Source organism: Meleagris gallopavo, chromosome 1, assembly GCF_905368555.1.
Source record: "Meleagris gallopavo chromosome 1, MGAL_WU_HG_1.1, whole genome shotgun sequence".
Classification (NCBI taxonomy): Eukaryota; Metazoa; Chordata; class Aves; order Galliformes; family Phasianidae; genus Meleagris; species Meleagris gallopavo.
In genome coordinates this window covers 14689700-14710931 of record NC_139404.1, presented here as the reverse complement: position 1 = coordinate 14710931, position 21232 = coordinate 14689700, and the positions used below count along the sequence as shown (strand labels likewise).

General features: G+C 39.3%; 1 protein-coding gene across 3 annotated transcripts in view; it reads left to right on the top strand.

The window, feature by feature from the left end:
* LRRK2 (leucine rich repeat kinase 2) overlaps positions 1-19041 on the top strand; it is a 63717-nt gene extending 44676 nt beyond the window's left edge. For all 3 annotated transcript variants that reach the window (XM_085217432.1, XM_010728672.3, XM_085217435.1), the window contains 17 exons: positions 567-721; positions 1679-1825; positions 1980-2171; positions 2864-3010; positions 3338-3438; positions 3617-3807; positions 4488-4648; positions 5427-5597; positions 7239-7339; positions 7989-8183; positions 9300-9493; positions 9807-9879; positions 10702-10886; positions 12252-12404; positions 13143-13351; positions 15569-15643; positions 17293-19041. In XM_085217432.1, the coding sequence (XP_085073558.1) occupies positions 567-721; positions 1679-1825; positions 1980-2171; positions 2864-3010; positions 3338-3438; positions 3617-3807; positions 4488-4648; positions 5427-5597; positions 7239-7339; positions 7989-8183; positions 9300-9493; positions 9807-9879; positions 10702-10886; positions 12252-12404; positions 13143-13351; positions 15569-15643; positions 17293-17414 (2572 nt within the window). In that variant the 3' untranslated portion in view covers positions 17415-19041. The remainder of the gene's footprint in view (positions 1-566; positions 722-1678; positions 1826-1979; positions 2172-2863; positions 3011-3337; positions 3439-3616; positions 3808-4487; positions 4649-5426; positions 5598-7238; positions 7340-7988; positions 8184-9299; positions 9494-9806; positions 9880-10701; positions 10887-12251; positions 12405-13142; positions 13352-15568; positions 15644-17292) is intronic.
* Positions 19042-21232: the final 2191 nt, after the last annotated feature.

The window sequence follows — 21232 nt, the reverse complement described above, 5'->3', positions numbered from 1 at the left end:
TCCTCTGGCAGATAAGTTTCCATCTTTGAAAAATAAAATGCTTTATCAGTAAAGTACTTCTTTAATAGTTATCGTGCTCCACAATAAGAAGATTATAATTTAGCCTTACATCATGGTCTGCTTACAGTACAGGTATTTATTGCAAAGTAAATTATAACCATAAATTCTTATGATTTATTTGCTTGAAGTCAGAACCAATCAAGTTACTCAGAGGCAGAATCTCTCCAAAACAGGGCAGTGACTAAATGCAACCAAAAAGATGTTCTGAATGTGGTCTTTTTGCTCTATCTGTAGCAGGTAATGGTTCCTCTGCCTCAGGTACAGATTTCCCTAGTGTGTTAGATAATGCTTATTTTTCTTAATGAAATTTTTTGTGAGGATGTGATAAATTTGAATTATAGCAGAAATTTATCACAAACAAACAGAATAAGCAAATGCACTGTCTGTTGCTGGGTTGTTTGTATTATTCATTCATTAATGAATACATTTTGCATTGTAAGGAATGTATGCCATCAGTTTGGATAAAGTACATCATTAAACACGGTATAATATTTTTGTTCTTTCAGTTTGTCTGATCACAGACCTGTTATAGAGCTTCCCCACTGTGAAAACTCAGAAATTATCATCAGACTTTATGAGATGCCATACTTTCCTATGGGATTTTGGTCCAGGCTGATCAACAGGTTGCTTGAAATATCACCTTATATGCTGTCAGGAAGAGGTACAGATCTTTTGCTTCAAATGCAATAGTGAGCGTATTTCCTCTCAACATGAACACGTACATTCTAAAGCTCTAATCCCCAGTTCTATTTTGATTTAGTTATTTTCTGAGCCATTCAGAATTGTAAGAAAAATGGCAGTGGTAATTTTTGTAATTTAGAAGTATCCAGGAGCAATTACTGCATGAGATCTTCACAGTGACGCGCAAAGAAAAGTGAAAGTGTAAGAAGCCTTTTCTCTCCTTCGAGTGCTAGAAATAGAGTGACTCTTCATATGCGTGCAATCTTGTCCTTTGATTCCACAGAGGATATAGGAAAGGATAGGTTTTCTTCACAGAAAGATGAGTTAATCTGTTCTCCCTGTGTGGATGTCCAAAAGCTCCGCTTTGGTCAGAAGTGGTGATTTTTTTGTAATTTTTCTTTACTATTTCAGTGTTTTGACTTGAGATTTAGCTCCTGAACTTTGCAATTTCATTCATCTTTGTTCTTTTATATCTGATTTATTAAAACTAGTGATGAGGAAAGTGTGCAAAATATGCATTGCTAATCTACAAATGCTACTTATAACCATCACCTGAGTATAGAATTCCAGTTGCATCTTGCTATACCATGTGTGTGTGATAGAGGAACAATTTAAATCAACAATTTTTTTCATACACGGCCTAAGATAATGTATATTTAAAGCTGAATGTACTTAGGCATTTGTTGAATCCCTGCATTGTTTACATCTCATTAAATATTTAGCTTGTAGCTTTGCCTTATAGAGCTGATGACCAGTTGACACATATTCAGCATTTATGGGGCTGTTCTGACTGCAAAGTTGTAGCCTCCATTTTGTGTATTTGGCATAAGTGTTCAATGATAATTAAACACTTACATATCATTACTTACTCTGAGTATTTAAAAAAGTGACTTTCATATTAGAGATCAGATTTTTAATCAATTTTTATATTTTCTAGCACGAGCTCTTCGTCCTAACAGAATGTATTGGAGACAGGGCATCTACTTGAATTGGTCTCCTGAAGCTTATTGTCTGGTGGAATCAGCCGTATTTGACAACAACCCAGACAGTTTTTTGAAAATTACAGCACCTTCTTGCAGAAAAGGTGAATTATTCCTGAGACTGATTTGTGCTCGAGTTTGATTGCAGCTTGGCATTTTGCTTTGTTGTGCTTTTGCCTTTTGGAATGCAAAGTTTAGCCTTGCAATTGTAAGTTTGGCAGATAGAGGCTATAATTTCCCTGTTTTGGTTTGTTGAAGGTTGCATCCTTTTGGGACAAGTTGTGGATCACATTGATTCTCTTATGGAAGAATGGTTTCCAGGTTTGCTGGATATAGATGTATGTGGTGAAGGGGAAACACTGTTGAAGAAATGGGCTCTGTACAGTTTTGAAGATGGTGAAGAACACCAAAAAATACTACTTGATGACTTACTTAAAAAAGCTGAAGAAGGTATTTATGTTTATGACATCTGAAGTACGTAGATAAATTTTGTATTGTACTTTATAACATCTGGGTACTTCATGGTATTTAAAAGTGTTGTCATTTCTGTAGGAAATAATTTGAAAGTATAAGGCAAAATCAACTTACTCCTTTTTTTTTTATTTAATCCAAGAGATGTCTGTATAACTGTACAATATGGGATAGATTGCAATTGCTCAATATAGTAGTTTATAAATGGCATCAGTGAAGAGTATTTCTGTCATGACTCTGATAATGCAACTTCGTTTGTGTAATTGAATCTAGCACATAGTAAAACTGTTACTTGATCTTTTGGGATCACATACAGCAGTAACTTGAAAGGCAGTATTCACGTGTTAACAGAATTCTTTCTTTTTGTAGATAGAAAACATCGCTCTGCGTTAATTGGGCGTTGTGGCGTAGCAGCAGTTGCTTTTACATTTGATTAGTACAGATTCAGAACCTAGAAAATATTTCAACATGTAAAATGCTGTGGAAATTGAATGTGATAGTTGGTTTCTGCTGAATGTGTATCCGTATACACACATAAATATAAGCCCACGCATATATCTTAATTTCTTTATAGCTATGTTTGTCAGGTGCACTTTTAGAGATCCGTGCATCTTCCAGTGCCTTTTGATTGCTGACTGTGCTTTTTTTCAATTCTAATTGATTTTTCTCAGGAGATCTTTTAGTAAACCCAGAGCAGCCAAGACATACTATTCCCATCGCTCAGATTGCTCCTGATCTGATCCTGGCTGACTTGCCTAGAAACATTATGTTGAACACTGATGAGCTGGAATTTGACAAAGCTCCTGAATTTCTCTTGGGTAAGCATTATTTTGTAGGTCTTTTTAGGAGAGCTTACATTGGCAGATCTGTTGAAATCAGTTCTGCAATGTATGAAAGACAAGTGAGAGATTTCTCCTCAGCGGAAATGTATTTTTTAAGATACACAGAATTCCAGGCTATTCAGTTCTGAATTTTCCATTAACTTTTATACAGGGACACTGTTTTTAATGTGTTTTGATTATCGATCGTGATGTTTACCAGCGGATGATCCACACATTTTAAAATAGGATCCTTTTGGCTATTTTTTGATAAATGTTTGATATGCCTTTGTTTTTAATATTCTTTTCAATGTTGTCTTTGAAAAGGTGATGGTGGGTTTGGATCAGTGTACCGTGCTTCCTATGCTGGAGAAGAAGTTGCTGTAAAGATTTTCAATAAACATACTTCCCTCAGGCTCCTAAGACAAGTAAGAAGTGATGCTTTGTTTTCTGTGGTGTTGCTTGTGGAATATCAACCCTGGTAAAGAGCTTTAAAAAACTCAAGTACTGTGCAAGACTATTTCAAAACATTTCAGAGCTATGCTGCCCACAGTATTTCTGATATCTGATATCAGATATTCTTATATCTGATTTTACAATTTGCAGGAGCTTGCAGTGCTTTGTCACCTCCATCATCCCAGCTTAGTGTCTTTGCTGGCTGCTGCTGTCCGTCCCCGGATGCTGGTGATGGAATTAGCCCTTAAGGGATCTCTTGATCGTTTGCTTCAACAAGACAAAGCAAACTTAACTAGAACACTTCAGCACAGGATAGCTCTACATGTAGCTGACGGCTTAAGGTAAGTGTGACTTCTGTGCTGCTGTAAAAACTGCAGTTTGGACATATTGAAAATGGAAAGTTAATCTTTTCTTACATCTTCAGCAGAACATTTCTTGGGCAGACAAATACTTGTATTTTTCTGATTGATTATCTGATGTAGAGCACAAGATTTTTTACCTGTTTTTTGGTTGTGGGGTTTTTGTTTTTTCTTTCTGGTAATAAGTGGTGCTCATAGAAGCAGAGATGTGGCAAAAACACTGATTGGAATTTGCTATGTGGCCATGGATTCTGTATTAAAGTATCACAGAAATTAATTCAATACATTTTTGCATTTCTGAAAGTCCATGAATATCTTCAGAAGCTATGGAAGTGTGACCATGAAACCACAAAATCTGCAAAATTTGCACAGAAAATTCAGTTTGTGAGATTGTTGTCAGCCACTGACACTGCAGATAAGACTTGGGACTAAAATTCTGCAGTGTTTTTATTTACTGTGGCAGTAAATACTGTGTCAGAACAATTCTGAAGTTACTATTTAGTAAGGCGGGGTCATGTTGGTGATACTTGTCTTTTTTGTTACACATTATTTCACATTTGAAACCACAATTTAACCGTTGTGGGAACGATGCATTTAGTGTTTGTGTGTACACGTATCCCTAAATTCTGAATGCTTCTAATAAATACCTTTTTGGTCAACAGGTACCTGCATTCAGCAATGATCATTTACCGTGATCTAAAGCCTCACAACGTGTTGCTCTTTACCCTGTATCCCAACGCTGCTGTCATTGCAAAGATAGCTGACTATGGCATTGCCCAGTATTGTTGCCGAATGGGAATAAAAACCTCCGAAGGCACACCAGGTCTGGCAAGTGCTTTGGCTTACATCAATTCAAAAAAATAGCTAATACATTTTTGTTTAAGTTTGTGAGAAGTATCTCCTGTCTACACTGTAGTTGAAATCTCCAAATGTGGTCATGGTCATATTATACATTGTGGTATCAGATTTACACCCCTCAGCGTTTCTTCCTTTTGTGCTCTAACCCCGTTTAGAAGAATTGAGAATCATAGAATCATAGAATCCTTAGAGTTGAAAGACAGAAGTCTTGTGTTAGTATAGATTTTGAGATATTGAAATTATACTTCTAAAAGTGTTTGTTGTTTGAATTTTCAGTAATGCATGGATAGGTCTTTTTTTTTTTTTTTTTTAAGGCAATGAATACCTGCTCTGTTCTCTCACCCGCAAGAGGACTGTTTAGCATCAGTTCTAAAGCACTGAGCACTTGAAGAACTCTGAATGGTTCCTTTAGGTCTTTGAAATTGTTTGTGACATATGGCCTCAAGTGTTAAGTGTTAGGTCTTCAAAAAGACTGCAGACTTGTTTTCCATTTTCATTTTTATGATAAATTAATTATTTTATATGTATTGGTGCAGGAGATCTGTAATTAATCTACCATCTCCTTCCTTTATATTGATTACCAATATTTTGGTTAGTCTGCAAACTATTCCGGCCCAGAAATAGTGTGACATTTTTTGTTTACTTCCTCTGATATTTTCATCAGTAAGTGTTTACTCTTACAAGAATAAAGATGGCTTCAACTTGGTATGAATCATAAATATTAATGATTTATTTATTTGCAGGATTTCGAGCACCAGAGGTTGCCAGAGGAAATGTTATTTACAATCAGCAAGCTGATGTGTATTCATTTGGCTTGCTTCTCTATGACATTTTAACAGGAGGAGGTAGAATAATGGAAGGTGTGAAGTTTCCAAATGAATTTGACGAGTTAGCAATACAAGGAAAGTTACCAGGTACGTATGCCTTGTTTCTTCCAGATTTAACATGAAAGCAGGCCGTTTGCTTCATTTCCTCTAAAAATAACAGCTCTTGTTTTACACTGTATCTGATGGTGATCAGAAGTAGAGCCCAAACAATAACACTTTTTAGAAACTTCTATTTCCACACTGTCTTAAAATAGTGAGAAATAAGCATCTATTCAACATATGTTGGTTGTAATTTCAAGGCAACAAGCTGGTTCGTTTTATAAAGAAATAGATTTTCCATACTTGCAGTTTTGCCCAGACCTAACTTAAATGAGCATTGCTAGAGGTATCTTCTAAAGTCGTGTCTGGGCTTGACCCCTTGCCTACTACTTTTTTTATGCATATCATGTAATGTATCATTAAAATAAATCCACTTCTCTTCTTTGATCATGATACATTACATTAAAAAAAAACATTATTGAAGAGCTGCTTATCTCACAATTTTTTGAAAAGTCTTATAAATGCCTTTACTTATACTGCCTTTAAGAGCAGCCACTGCCCGTAAAGCTTTTAAATAGTAATCCCCTTTAAAGTGTCAGGTATTGGAAGTCCCTGCCTAGCTATGTAGCATTCTTCAAATGCCATATGCATTGCAATATGTGGCTGTTGGTTGCTGAAGAAAGGCTAAGCAGGTTGAACATGATGTAGTCAGCTGAACAGTGTAACTCATGGTGTTCTCATTTATTGCCCTGCAATAGAGGATATGAAATGTTCTTTGAGGCTGAAAAGTCACTCCATCTAAGAAAGGGCAGTTATATGACTTCTCCATTTGAGAGATAGAGTTCATACATTTTAAACTGTAAAGAGAATAGTCCAGTTCCTAATAATGATCAGAAGTATTAATTTCTGGAGATAATACAGCTCCATCTGTGTACATGGTCATCTTTTATATATTTCCACCACAGAAAGGACTGGCTGAGTTCACAAGTAAACAGAGCCCGTTGTTTGCTAAACAGAGTATGTTCATTTGTAGGTTTTACTCACTAATTGACTAATTCATGCTACCTCTGCCTAATGGAGGACTGGAGTATCTGCTGTACATGTTGATGAGTCAAGAGGAAAAGCAATACAAGCACTGTTACTCATGAGTGATTTGTTCCTCCAGTGGTCAGCACCTATACTGATAAGATGCACATTCAAAGCACTGAGTAGGGATTTAAACTTCCATATCTCACAAATACTATTTAGAGTTGCTTATCTGAACTGCTATACAATTTATCAAAAGTTGATCTGTATTACCAAACACAGGAGAATAAATCTGGGGAAAAGAAAAAATTGTCGATAGGAATTGAAAAGACTACAGACAGAAATTACATGGCCTGGAGTGGTCAGCGTGAATCATAACATAACTCACACATATCTGATTCAATCCTCATGAAAAGGGACTGAATCCATTTACTTTAACTGCTTTTAATGAAAAAGACTCTAACTCTGTGACTCTCATTTTTCTGTGATAGCAGATGAGCAATTCCAAGCTGTTGGTTCTGACATTTTGCCTTAGAGCGAGGTATTACTTAGAGCAGTTTTGTAAGAAGTTAGATGGATTCTTAAATTAAGGAGAAGGTTATTCAGAACTTGTAGTACTGCTGTAAGAGGATGCCTAAGAAGTTATCTTATTTTTCATTTAAGATCCTGTCAAAGAATATGGGTGCGCCCCCTGGCCTAAAGTTGAACATTTAATTAAAAAATGTTTGAAGGAAAATCCTCAGGAACGACCAACATCTTCCCAGGTATTACTTAATGGTTTATTAGTATTTTTGTGATAGATGACACCATGAAGTTTCTGTGCTATCTAAAAAGAAATAGCACGTTTTCATCAGTAAGAGGCACAGTGTTTTCAATGTTTTTCTCCGTCTCTGGAAAGAAAACAACCATGGAATACCGCCTGCTCTTATTACCCAAGATAAACTGTTCCATTCAAATCTACCAACCATTTATTGCAGCCCTCTGTTTTTCCTTGTTTTGCTCTGTAATGATGATAGTGAAACAGAGTGCAGATTACTTCATATTTTTTACTAGAGTTATGCAAAAAGGACTTTATTGTATAATATCAGCACAGATTCCTTACACTGTTCCATGCATGTGAGAGGAGGAACAGTGATGTGGATGTGAAATCTACTGTCCGTTATCACACATCACATTGCTCTTTGATGTGAAATTTTGAAACATGCCTTTATCCCACTGATCTCCTAAAAAATAAGAAAATGAAGGTAAAGTTGCTCGTTGAACATTGCTCATTAGTAACAGTATACAAATTAGTGGACTTGCTGAGATAGCATGTCTGTATTCCATAAAACATTGTTATCCATCCCTTGTTATTTATTTAGCCCTGTACAAGCCCTTGTTATTACCATGTGCATGCTGTGGCTTTCTTTGTAGGTGTATGAGATTTTGAATTCTGCGGAGCTTATCTGTTTGATGAGGTATGTTTCAATACCCAGCACTTCCACAGCAGAGTGCATGGTAGCTACCAATCAAAGCTGCAAGAAGGCAGGAGTCTGGATAGGCAATGGGAACACAGAAAAAGCACAGCTTTCATTTGTTAACCTAAATACAGATGGACATACTTGTGAGGTATGTGTGAAAGTTGTCGTTTATTATAACTTTGTGGCACCCAGATGTGTTTCAAAAGAGTTAACTGCGTTTGAACAGTAGGATGTTGCTTCTGGACAGTTCAGCTTTGAGAGATCTTGGCAAGAAAAAAGATTTCTTGTAAATGAATCATCCATGCATCTATGAAATGTAACAGAAACACTCTCTTATCCTCTCTTCCTGCCATCCTGCTTGAACTTTTGACTAATTCTATCTTTCCAACACCGTGTTTCTTTCTTACACTGAGATGGGGATTGGAACGTGATGATCCTTGGGATCCCTTCCAACCCCAGCCATTCTGTGATTCTATGGAAGCTATTTCTAGCATGGAGGCTAGGATGAGAAGTAGTAGCTGTATAGCTATTATATACCCTTTGGGTCTCCATGTCGTCTCACAGTCCAGCTAGTCTCTTAACAATTCCTCTTTTCCCAGGTATGTCACCTCCTTCTGACACTTTGGGTGATAACCTTCAGCTCTCTTGGTTTGCTTTTTGTTTGTCCCAGTCTTGTGCCAATAGGAAAGTTTTACCCAGGCTTGATGAGCTGATAGCCATATGTTTCTCTTCATCTTCCAGAACTGAGTATGACTCATCATCAAAGCTTTTTAAATTGAATTTCCATAAAGTATCTGCCATCTGTTGACCATGATACATTTGAATTAGTAGACTTGGTATAAATTGTATGCCTTATTTTTCTAAAACTAAAACGGAAAAAAAAAGTTAGACCTCTAGCTTTACTGTTAGCAACTTGAACTGAACCAGTATTGTTTAGCTTCATTTGCTTAATGCTCTGATGGCTTCTGAGACCTTCATTAGAATAGGGAGATAAAGTATTCATCTTAGAGATAAAGGTGTTCATCTTAGAGATTTTCCTATGTACCATTTGAGCCAGTCTTCCCAGCACTCTGAAGATAGATGGTAGAGTTGAAGATGTGTTCTGCTAATCAGGAATTAGATGTCACGGAGAACACCTTCATGGGAAGACTCAATGCCCAGGAAGATTGTACCTTATTTTTGCTACCAGCAATTTACTACTGTTTACCTGCATTAAAAACACAACCGGGTTGTTGAGTGTTTTGTTGTTTTTTTTCTGACTCAGGATATTGCGGATAGTAAAATTTTAAGTTTGGCGTTGGTGACCCTTCCTACTGAGAAAGAAAACTGGATTGTGGCAGGAACCCATTCTGGTTCTCTGTGGGCAGTTAACACAGAAGATGAAACAAGACGGCACCGTCTGCAGAAGATGTCTGATTCTATCACCTGTTTGTACTGTAATTCACTTTCCAAGCAAAGGTGTGTATGGCTTTTAAATATTTTGTGTTATGTTTCAAAAGTGCCACTGAACAGAGATGTTCAGAAAGTGACAGCTGTACATTCATGAGATGGTTTTGTTCAAACAGCTGCCTATTTTGTCCGTGTTTTCACTTTTGTACCCAGTGTAACTGGAAACTACATTCCTGATCACAGGTGGTTGTATTTGCTTAAAGGGTTCAGTGAAACTCTTGAAGCACCAGAGGTTACTAATTTAATTTTGTCTTACGTGATTCGTGCATTCGGCATTCGTGCAAAACATTTCATTGTTTTATTTTGTTTTCTTTTATTTCAGCAAGCAGAAGAATTTCTTTCTGGTAGGCACAGCTGATGGTATGCTGGCAGTGTTTGAAGACAGAGCAGTAAAGGTAGATTTATTCTTTCTAGTCTGTTCTAAAAATGCTGCCAGTAATATGTAAAGCAATTACTGATAGTGGCTTTATTTCATGCAGCTTATCTTTAAATTGCTTTTCTAAAATTAAAAATCATTTTTCTGTACAGTCTGAGGGGAACTGCACATGTTTTGCAATAAATGTTTTAACCAGTAGTTAAGAGGGGAAAATTATTTATTGTTCTAGGATTTAACAATTCTACGATTCTGTGACTTTCATAGGCCTGACTAGAGAGGGGCATTAATAGTTACTATTCAGAATATTCTGAGACCATCTCCTTTAGTTATTGCTCTTATAGTTCCTTTTTTTCTTTTCAATCTGCACTACATTTTCCCTCTGTAGAACAGATACTTCAAGAAGACAGTACTGTTTAGATTCTCTAGAGGTCAGAGTTCTGTTCACAGAACAGATGAAGAGATGCCAGTAGCCATTCCTGTTGGCTGGTTCCTGAGGGTTAGCTGCTCCCCACAGGCAACTTAGGGCAGTTATGGAGTTGCAGTGCACTTCAGAGCTAGAATGTGGCCTGGTCTGGATTTTCTCTAGGATATCAATGTAGCTTTCTTGGACTGGGCCAGCAGTTGTAGTTATGAGTCCCAGCTCTGTCCTATTTCTGTTCACACAGGCTGTGTTCTTTGGGCATTCATAATGGACTTGCAGTTCCTGCCATCCTGCAGAGAGAATGTTTCAAAAGATCTTGCTGTGAATATTCTGAGGGTTGTGTGGTATTGCTTTAACAGTTCCTACTTTGTGTGTCTGTATGCTCCTTGTTTCTAACGGAGAGTGTATTTCTTCCCACAGTGTAAGGGTGCAACACCTTTGAAGATATTAACTATAGGAAATGTTAGCACACCACTGATGTGCTTAAATGAATCCACGTATTTATCTGAAAAAAATACAATCTGGGGAGGCTGTGGAACAAAGCTCATAGCTTTATCTAGTGATTTCTCTGTCCAAAAGCTGATTGAAACAAAGTCAAGCCAACTGTAAGTTTTTTTATGTAATGTCACTTGGCTCTTTTCGTGTTTGTGTCAAAGATTTCTGATGGTACTTTGGTATGATGTTTTGTTCTGGATCTGTTTGGGTTTTTTAAGTTCATCTTTCCATTATTTTCCTTCCATAATATCAATGAAATACAGTGTGCATTAAATCAAGATCACCGAGTAATGTGTAAAGTATTCATTGCTGCTTTTAAACAAGGGAGATGCACTGTTACTACATAAAGGATTTATGATGTCAGTATATATTTGAAAACTGTATAAATGCTAATGAATACTTTTCTCCCTTGATGGCATTTGTGTAAGCTTTGGTTGCTTTACTCAGAGCTACACTCTGAGTACGTATTTTGAGCAGCGTTTCTCCTTATGTGTTGGTATTGCACGTGCACCTGTCTTTGTCCTGTATAGGTAAATCATGTGTGACTGCTGACCTCTCACTATTTAGGTAGTTTTTGGAGCTGCAGTTCTGATCTGGGTACATCCTGCTCTGAAGTTATGGGCATTTTTCCTGAGCTTGTAATACAGTGTTTGATTTGATACTAATAGAATTATTCTAGGAAATGAATTTGCTTTGGAAAATAATATTAGTATAAAGGAAGAAACTAAAGCTTTGGTAGAATTCAGTTCGATGGCAAGATGGAAAGTATGTCACAGGAGTACTTCAAGCTTTGTAGGAGCAAAACTGTGTGCAGTTCAGAAAATGAAATTGTCAGAAACAAGTAGCATTAGGGAAAGCAGCAGTGTTGCTGAGTCCGTTGTCAGGTGTCTGTGATTTGGAGCTGCTCTTCAAGATAGATTGAAGAGGCAGTGGAATAAGATAACTCTGATTAATTGCAGGGCTAGTAATAGTTTGATGTGTAGATCTGGCATGAGAGCAAAAGTAATATGTAGAGAAAAGCAGACCAAAAGGCAGTTGGCTGCATTGAGATGAGCAGAGCGAAGTGAACTCAATCTCACTGCTGCTTTTTAGGCTTAGTCATCCTTGGTAAGTGACCCTTATGGTCTTGTGGGCCCTGCAGCAGCTTCAGGTAGCTCCAAATATTGAAAGAGTGGTTAAAAAAAAAAAAGGTGGAATTTGCCTTGCTGTGATGTGAGCATTTGTGATTTGAGCAGACAGGTAGGAAAGATTTGGAATACATCTCCAGGGATATCACCAGTGCAACCTCACTACTGTGAGAATTCACACCAAAGTGTAGGAAGGTTACAGCAAGCCCTTGCAATTGTATCCTTGCCCACTTGGGTTTTAAGGCTGAATTAATCTCTTAAGAGTTGCAGACAACTTGATTATATTCAGATATTTTTTTTCTGCTGGATGTTTTCTGTGATTCTGACTGGAGTTTTTCTCTCTTCTAGGTTCTGTCACAACGCTTACAGTGATGCAAACATTATTTCAATAGCAGTAGACAAATCCATCTACTTGGCGAAGAAAAATAGCCATTTTGTGGAAATCTGGGACAAGAAAACAGAAAAACTTTCTGAACTAATTGACTGTGCGCATTTTCTTAAGTAAGTAATTTATTTCAAACTGATGGCCTGTTGCATAGAAAGCTGACTGAAGGTTGTCTTCTCCATGTATCTATACGATGTGCTAGATATATACCTCACATTTCTGGTGACAGGGGGCTTGCCCAGTTCCTTAGGGGGATTTCTTTCCCCTCTTCTGGCCCAGAAAATCAAAATATTCCATACGGAATCTCAGATTTCTAAAACCTGTATTATATTTCACAATCTGTGATTTCAAGAAGATTAATTTAACTCTATTGAAGAAGAAAGTCTTCTGCTGTCCTCAGCTGATTGGGTGAGATAGTCATCATTTGTGTTCAGTTTTACTGCCTGCATCCCCTAATAAAAAATATCTTCTCTCTACATCAGAGTTTTAGTAGCAGTGACAGCAATTTACATTTGCATTTAAATTGTTCCTCTTCCTTAGTGTTCTACATCCATTTCATTTTTTATGAAGGCTAGGAGCAGCTTTAGATGTGCTCCTCCCCCTCTGCAAACTGAGGGAAAACAGAAGTGTACCTGCCTCCTATTTAAAGATCTTTTCCAGCACACTGGCTGGCTGTTAGAAGTCCAGTAGTTTTCATCTCGGACTGTTTAAATTAAATGAATTGATTAGCATGAGGTATTTGCAGTTTGTCTTGATGAATGATCATTTGAAAGGCTGGCACTGAGGGAGATGTTCTAGCAGCTATGGGATGGCGTGCCACCAAAATTTAATACAAATTCCCTCTACGCTTTTAGGGATGAAGTGGAAAAACTAAACCAAGAATCAAAACATAAAGTTGCTTATTCTGGAAGAGTGAAGACAATTTGCCTGCAGAAAAATACTGCATTGTGGGTAGGGACAGGAGGAGGACATATCCTGCTGCTTGATTTATCAACACGTCGTCCTGTACGAGTAATAGATAACTTTTGTGACTCTATTCGAGTCATGCTAACAGCTCAGCTAGGTAAGTAAAGCCATCAAATGACAAGCACTTTGAAATCAGTGCCAAGAGTAGGATCACTGGCTTCTGTCTGACGTGGTGTTCCAGGAACGGATCAGCATTTTCCATGTTCTGTTCATTCATGCTATTCTACTGCTGTCGTCTTCACTCAGTGTCAGACAGACCAACAGGCTGCCACAGCTGTGCCCACAGAAAACAGCAGCTTTCCCCTGGCTTATCATGTGAACATCCCCACCTTCACTGTATCCTTTGTGCCGTGCTTCAGCACAGCTCTCACTATCCTCTGTCCTAAAGGGATTGTCTTAATCTCTGTCTGCCTGTGTTGATTCTCCATCTTAAGTTTTATGCTTCTGGTTTCTCTCCCTGTGGAGCTCGTTGTGTTTTATTATTTTCCTTAATTGCTAATTTCCTGCTTTTCTTATACCATACTTATTTAAGAATCACAGAGTCACTTAGGTTGGAAAAGACCTTTAAGATCATCAAGTGGTCCTGTTCTGCTGGACAGCTTCCCAGCCACTCTTTGCTGAACCTGTACTGCCTCATGGGGTAGTTTCGAGCTCAGTGCAGCACCCAGCACTTATCCTTGTTGAATATCATTCAGATGCTTTTTTCAGGTTTGGGTCACAGGCACATAGCAGCAAAGCTGGAAGAGTGTCCCAGGCTTGGACTCAGATCGATACATATGTGCTGTTCCCATCACCTCATCAGGCTGCTGTGGTGCAGCAATCTCATAGTGCTCTCAGTGCTGTGTGAGTCAAAAAAAACCTCCATCTTCCTCTGGTTTGCTTTTGCCTGGGACAGCAAGTTCATATTCTGTTCCTCAGCTCTAAGTGCGCCAGCTTCCAAGTCCAGGTCCACTAACACAGCATTGTGAGTCCTTCTGGTCCTGATAGCTACAGTATTAGTGCTGTAAGGGGACTCTTCTATTTTTAGTGTCTTGTACAAATTACTATAAAAATAAGGTTTCTGCCTCACATTATTGTCATTGACAAGAAAATTATATTGTATAAAGTGATACGGTGTGACTTAACAAGCCTTGAGTCTCATATGCTTGGTTTCCAGACTACACAGCATTTTTAATCAAAATTTTATAGAGAGAAAAGTTAATACTTCATGAGAAATAGATTGGTTGCATTTGCACACAACTCAGGAATGGCTAGAGACTGATTCATGCCATTTGATGTGTACTTTTTCCTTTTGATCATTTTCTCCCAGCAATTATTTATAAAAGCTGGGCTTTTCTCCTACATTCAAAGACTTTGGTTTCACTGGTGTATTCACAGAAGCCCTGGAAATGGCACCGTAGCTGCTGAACTGTTCTTCATTTTAACATTAAGATATATAATGGCAGTGTAACTATTTTCAGAAAACAGGACTGTCAGATGTTGAGATATCAATTTTATCTTTCGTTTACATATGAATAAGTGAACATGTCTTTTTCTAATTCTGTCACTTGACAGTTCACAAATAATACACAAGCCATCGTTGTTAGAGGACGGTTTATATGTAAATATATGTAGTTCGTTTTGCAAGTGACAACGTAGACTTCTCTACAGTAAGCAAGGCCCCTAGTCTGAGTAAGAAATCTTGCACTTACGTTCCCATCTGTTCAGTATGAAGTATGGACAGAGCTAGGTGCCACTACGGCCTGTTGTGAAACCTCTTGTCATGGGAGATGCACAAGGCTCCCATCAGCCCTCTGCAATCCAACCACTCTGGCCTCCCGAGTTGTTTTCCACATTATTCCAGAGGTACCTCATTGTGATCCATCCCCTGTTTCTACTTAGTTGAGAACACTTTCAATGAGTTTGTATCACATTTGATTGTTTCATTTGTTTGCAACCAAACGGATTGCTGGCATTTTCTGCTGAGCATTGGAACTTTATTTGCAGCCTGTGCCTTCACTGTGGCATCTGTTTTCTGCGACTGCTACCTCTGCACATGGTGAATAGCAGAGTACTTTGTTCTTAGGCTAGTTCAACAAGCTGAATAACTGATCCAGGCTTTGAACTCTGGTCAAACCCTACATTACATAGAGACATTAACTGTATTGTTTGTTTTCATGTTGTTTTTTCTCATGGTGGATGACTATTAATAAAGGGCCCAAAGAAAAGTTCTGATTTCTGTCACCTTAGCAGCATTTGTAAGCTACTCTTTCTGTCCTTAAATTACAAAGTTCCCATTAAAATTAAAATCTGAACTTTCATTTCTTTGAAAAAGGGAGCCTGAAGAACGTGGTGTTGGTTTTGGGATACTGCTACAAGGGTGACACCGAAGATGACAAATACCGCAAAGGTACCTGAACTGTGTTTTATTAATTTATATTATTAGTGGAGCAGAAACTTTGATGCTTGGCCACCCTCTGAGATATATTTGGAGAGCTGATGATCAGCATTTTATATACTGTTATTAAAAAAGTATTATTAGTTTTTGTCATCTGCTGCATTTCTTGGCTCGTTACAAACAATAGCTACCTGAATCGATTGGATGAAGCTATTCTTTGAAGGGCATATAATTATCTGGAAAACTCTATTTGGAGAGTAATTGCCCATGTCTAATTGGAGAGCGTGTCAAATGGATTTCCAGAGGGGCCTCCAGGAATATTCAGTGTTCTTGTGAACAGTGTGGATGAAGGAATAATGTATCTGCTTTTCAGATTGGCAGACAACATTTAGCTCAGAGCAGCCACGAGCACAGGGGAGGACAGGATTGGAATTCACAGCAACCTTGACAGATAGAACAAATGGTCTGGAAGGAATTGGATACAGTTCAGTAAGGACAGATGGGAGCCCTCAAATGTAATGAGGGGAGATCTGCTGAACCAACATGAGGAAATGGTCGGCTTAAGCAGTGATACTGAAAAAAGGTTTATTTTGATCACAAGTGGAACATGAGTCAACAGTGTCATGTTCCTGCAGAAGGGGCAAAAACCATTCTTGTACTAATAGAAAAGTGGCTTCTCTAAGACATGGGAACTAATTCCTATGCTCTGCTGAGCTCTGATAAGGCCTCGGCTGGAGGATTGCAACCATCTGGGACACTGCTGAGTGATCTGAACTATTAGGAATAGTCCAGAGGAGAGAAATGCAACCTCCGGGAAAATATTGAAGATAAATTGCTTAATATAAAGAAAGCATACAAAGATATGATAATAGGCTTCAAATGTGTAAATAAAGAGGAAGGGAGTAACATTTCAACATACTATTCCCTGTGGGTAGGATAAAGGCTAAGCGGTTTCTATTACAGCAAGGGAGATTTAGGTCATATATCAGGAAGAGCTTCCTGACAATTAGGATAGCGAGTACTAGAACAGGAAGATAAAATCTCCATCTTTGATTTGTTTTGCTTTTTTCTTAAGAACAGTTACAATTGATGCTCTCTCTGACGCCCTTCTTCAGATTTTTCCCATCCCTGTTTCTGACACTCCTGATAACAATGACAGTATACAGATAAAGGTGGCAAGCGTAGATGAGCTGACTGCAATAGAATAACAGTCAAACTAAAGACTGAAGAAGTGGCCCTGTTTCAGTATTTTCACTACCTTCTGAAATCAGTTGTCACTGAATGGGTTTTGAGCCTTTTAAGCATTCTGGGTGCATCTGCTCAGAAACAAAGATGAAATTTTATGCAGGCACCTCAGCATTAGCATTGGCCATAGCTCAGCTCAACACCTTCTGGCCCACAGGCACCAGAAATGGTTTCTGAAGCACTTTTAAATGGTTTAAGAGCTGGAATCCAAACCATTGTGCAAGTACAAATGGCTGTGGCCTGTAACTTAATTAACACACGCAGAAGGCGTTACACAGCTTAGCTTCCAGGTCCTAAATATTATACCTCAGACGGGCAATTAATGGGCAATTGAAAGATGAGCAGACAAGCAAAACCACTTCTATTTATATAATAATAATTTGTTCTATTGCCATTTTCTTTTCTTTTTCCCCCAGAATTACAATCCTGTGTGTCAGTGTGGGACATTAACCTCCCCCATGAAGTGCAAAACCTGAAGAAGCATATAGAAGTGAGACAGGAACTAGCTGAAAAAATGAAGAGCTTCACTTTAGACTGAAAAAAACCCTGCAAGTGCCATTCCCTTTCCTAGACCTCTATCCTAACTCACTGTGCAATAGTCACAGCCTCCTGTTGCTGGCTCCTTAACCCAAACCAGGAAAGAAATCTTCCTAAGTCATTGTGTGACTAAGAAGAAAGAAGGGAATTATTTGTAATGTTCAAAAGGACAGAAAAGCATTGAGAATTTCATAATCTAAATATTATCATGTGTCTGTTTACTCATGAAGTTCTGCGTCGAGCAGCCATGGCTCAGCTTCAGGATAAAGTTTGTTCATCCGGTTTTTAATCCCTCTTAAATTGAGAATAAGCCAGAAGATTGAAAACTGCTCTGATTTATTTCATTATCTCTGCTGAGTTGACACCATAGTAAGAAGCAAAACTGAAGGCTCTGTTTGCTTATTGCAGTCTTGTATGCGTGAATTGTCTCTGATGATTCATGTTTTATTCGTGTCAGAGCTCTTGACCTCGGCCAAAGGAAAACATATTTTATATAAATCACTGAATTTAAGGAGCATGTAATGAGTGTTTGCACGAGGAGCAGTGCAATGGGCAGATTACAGTCTTTGCTTCTTTCATCAGTAATTGACATTTTCCATTGCAATCAGAAAACCAAACCATGCTAAAATAATACAATTCCTGTGAATTCAGAATTGAAATACACTGACCAGCTCTGCACCTTGATGCCCTCTTGCAGTAGTGCAGCCTGCCCTGTTCTGAGCAATGGAGTCATGGGTTAGGAACATTTTCATCCATGTACATCTACTGCACAGCTCACTTTTAAAGGCCACGGGAAGAAACAGAGAGAGAAAACTCCTGATAGAAATGCTGCTACGGCTCGTACCACAAAGAAGGAAGCATGTTCAGGTTCTTGTGCAGCTTGCTTGTTTGCTTGCCTCAGTCTGAGGGGGGGGAGGGGGGAAAAGGCACTTCAATATATAGGATGGAGTTTCCACTTAGGCTTGTTCTAATTGATACAATTATTTGGGGGTAGGCAGTGAAACCTCAAGGAGTGCAGGAGTTGACCATCTCCCATGCGTAACTCCCACCAGAACTTGTTGCCACACACCTCCATTGCTGTCTGCCTATCAGTCCAAGCTGCTTCTTACAGCCTTCGCCTCATTAAGTCCCTCCATTCCATCCATCAGAAGACAGAGCTCATTTTCTTGTTGTTATATCAAAAGAATCCTTAGGGTGCTCCTGAAATCCCAGAGTACTGAGTACTCTAGAGAGCAGAGTACTCTGAGCCACTCCTGAGTTTATTCTCTGGAGTAGAAGGGACAGCACCTTGCAGGCTCTTGGTTCTATTTTCCCAGTTTTGAAGAACTTCTATAGCTGGACAGCAGCAGTTGCCATGTCCAGCTGTATCACTGTCCTATTTGCTGCCACTTGTGGTGTGCAGACTCAGGCTTCCTTTCAGATCTGTTCCCCAATTTTTTATGCATTCTTGTATTCTGCACACAGAAGATAATGTGCTATTTATATGGGATTTTATAACTCAGAAAATATATATTATAATGAATACATTTAAAAGAAAGATTATATGTAATACAGTTATGTTTATTTATGAGATATTTTGAGATGTAAGCTTTCTACCTTTTTATTAAAGTTGTGCTTTGTTAATGACAGTCTGCTTGCTCATTGCTCCATTTCCAAGGAGAAGCTTTTGTAGACAGCTTTTGCTGCACTTGATCCCTTATGTCTACACTTGTATTTGTACCCCTGGGGAAGAGAAACGTTGTCCTGAGAGGACCTGTTAGACTGGTCCACATGAGGAGGGGACCACAGGCGGTGCTGTTCCCCTGCAGTCACTACTCACCCGTCAGAAGATCACTGAGCAAGAACTCACAGACTGAACCTGGCCTATGGGGTGAGCGTTACAGTGGTAACAGAGCCACAGAGCCAACAGCAGCCAACCAAAAGACAGGCAGTCACCACAAACACAGCTAAGCTGGCCACTGCTGGGGACTGGCCTCCCCTCCCAGCTGCAGTGTGCTCAGCACAGCACAAGCTCTATCAGATATTATGCTGCCTGCATCCAGCAATTGAAAACTGAAGATAATTTTTACTTCAAGAAAAGCCTCTTTGCCCATGGGAAACAAGCCGTGCGGCTGGGCTGGAAGTTAACAGCTGAACTCAACATTTAATTTACCCCATGTTGCTCAGTTGCTCAGAACCATGCAGCTGAAGGATGTTCAGCTCTACACCTACGGCAGCAAACTATGCAGAGGGAGCCGAATACTTCAATATTGATTTTAGTATTTTCTGCCTCAGGGTTGTTGACTTCATCTCATTTTTCTTACTGGTTGCTTGCTCTGGCAAATCACATAGAGCAGATTCAGCCACACGTTAATTTTACCTTATTTACAAGCAGCCCAGATTAATCATACTGTAAACAGGTTAGATAGACTGATTTGATGCCCATCAAATCAGATGCGGTTAATATCCCATCATTCCTTTTAATCTGAATGTCATGCTCGCTCGTGTCCCTCATACCCAGTCCTGTCAGGATGCTGATCACTGAGATCCTCCCAGAAGCCACACATGGGAGAAGTGGAGGTGATCTGAGACAGGCAGCATTGCTCCATCAAGGGCAGCTGGTGCCTAACCTATCTGGTGGCCTTCTGTGATGGAGCGATGGCAGCAGTGGACAAAGGGCAACTGGTGTCAACTGCATGGACTTGTGCAAGGCCACTGATGTGCTCCCAACACCACATCCTTCTCTCTAAATTGGAGAGAGATGGATCTGAAGGCTGGACTGCTCAGTGAATAAGGATCTGATTGGATGGTCACAGCCAGAGAGTTGTGGTCAACGGCCATACAGGTGGAGGCCTGTGATTCTGTGAATCCAGTACTTCCTTATGGACAAAGGTCATTTGTCATTGCTGCCACTTAATAACTGTGCCAACCTACCTGGAGCAAGGAAGACTGATAATCAATGTTACGGTAACCTGTCTGATGGACAGGAGAGGCTGCAGAGCGCTGGGGGAGGGCTGGGCACTGGGAATACTTTGTAACAGCCAAAAAATTCTGTGGCCAAACAAGCACAAAAGGGCTCAGTGAATTAGCAAAAGATGGCATTTTGCTCTCAGTCTGCCATGTAGAGAACTGCACAAACAACTCTTCATCACTTTTTCTGACCTGTCAGTCATCAAAAATCTGACACCAATTCCCATGACTTGTCTTCAGAGGACCAGTTTTTCGTATCAGAACTGGCAGGTGCTTGCTTTTCTGTCAAAATCAGTTCTCAGCCCCACTGGGAACCCATCCCATGACGACTACAATGCACAGTTTCAACAATAACTCATTCCAGGCCTTTGAATAAACGTAAAAAATAATTTTAAAACCAACACTCAATGCCTGTCTGATGCGTTCAGCTCCTGCCCCGGGTCCTGTTTGATCAAGCAACAACTGCAAGAACGATGTGTGCCTACAACACACACCTCAGTGCCAGGACGGTGCCTGCAGGCTGCTTCATTGATCTGAACCGAGCACTAAACTGGAAGTGTTTCATAAAAGTTCTTAAAAATGATCCTATCAATACCTATAAAACTGGTACAGCCCATATTTCCCTGTGGCACAGACAGGCCCTGGGTCACCCTGCCCAGTGACGGGGCGCAGTGACTGCGCTCACAGCTCCAGCCCTGCCCACGCAGCCATGGCACAAAGCCACCGAGCTGCACACAGCGAACCTCGTTACGTGAATGCCGGCCCTGCTGCTTTCCTTTACCTTGGCATCTCAGCGGTCACATGGAAGGCACCCCCAACACCGCCAGCTTCTGCAGCATTCCCAGCCATAACATTACAGCAGAGGAGCTA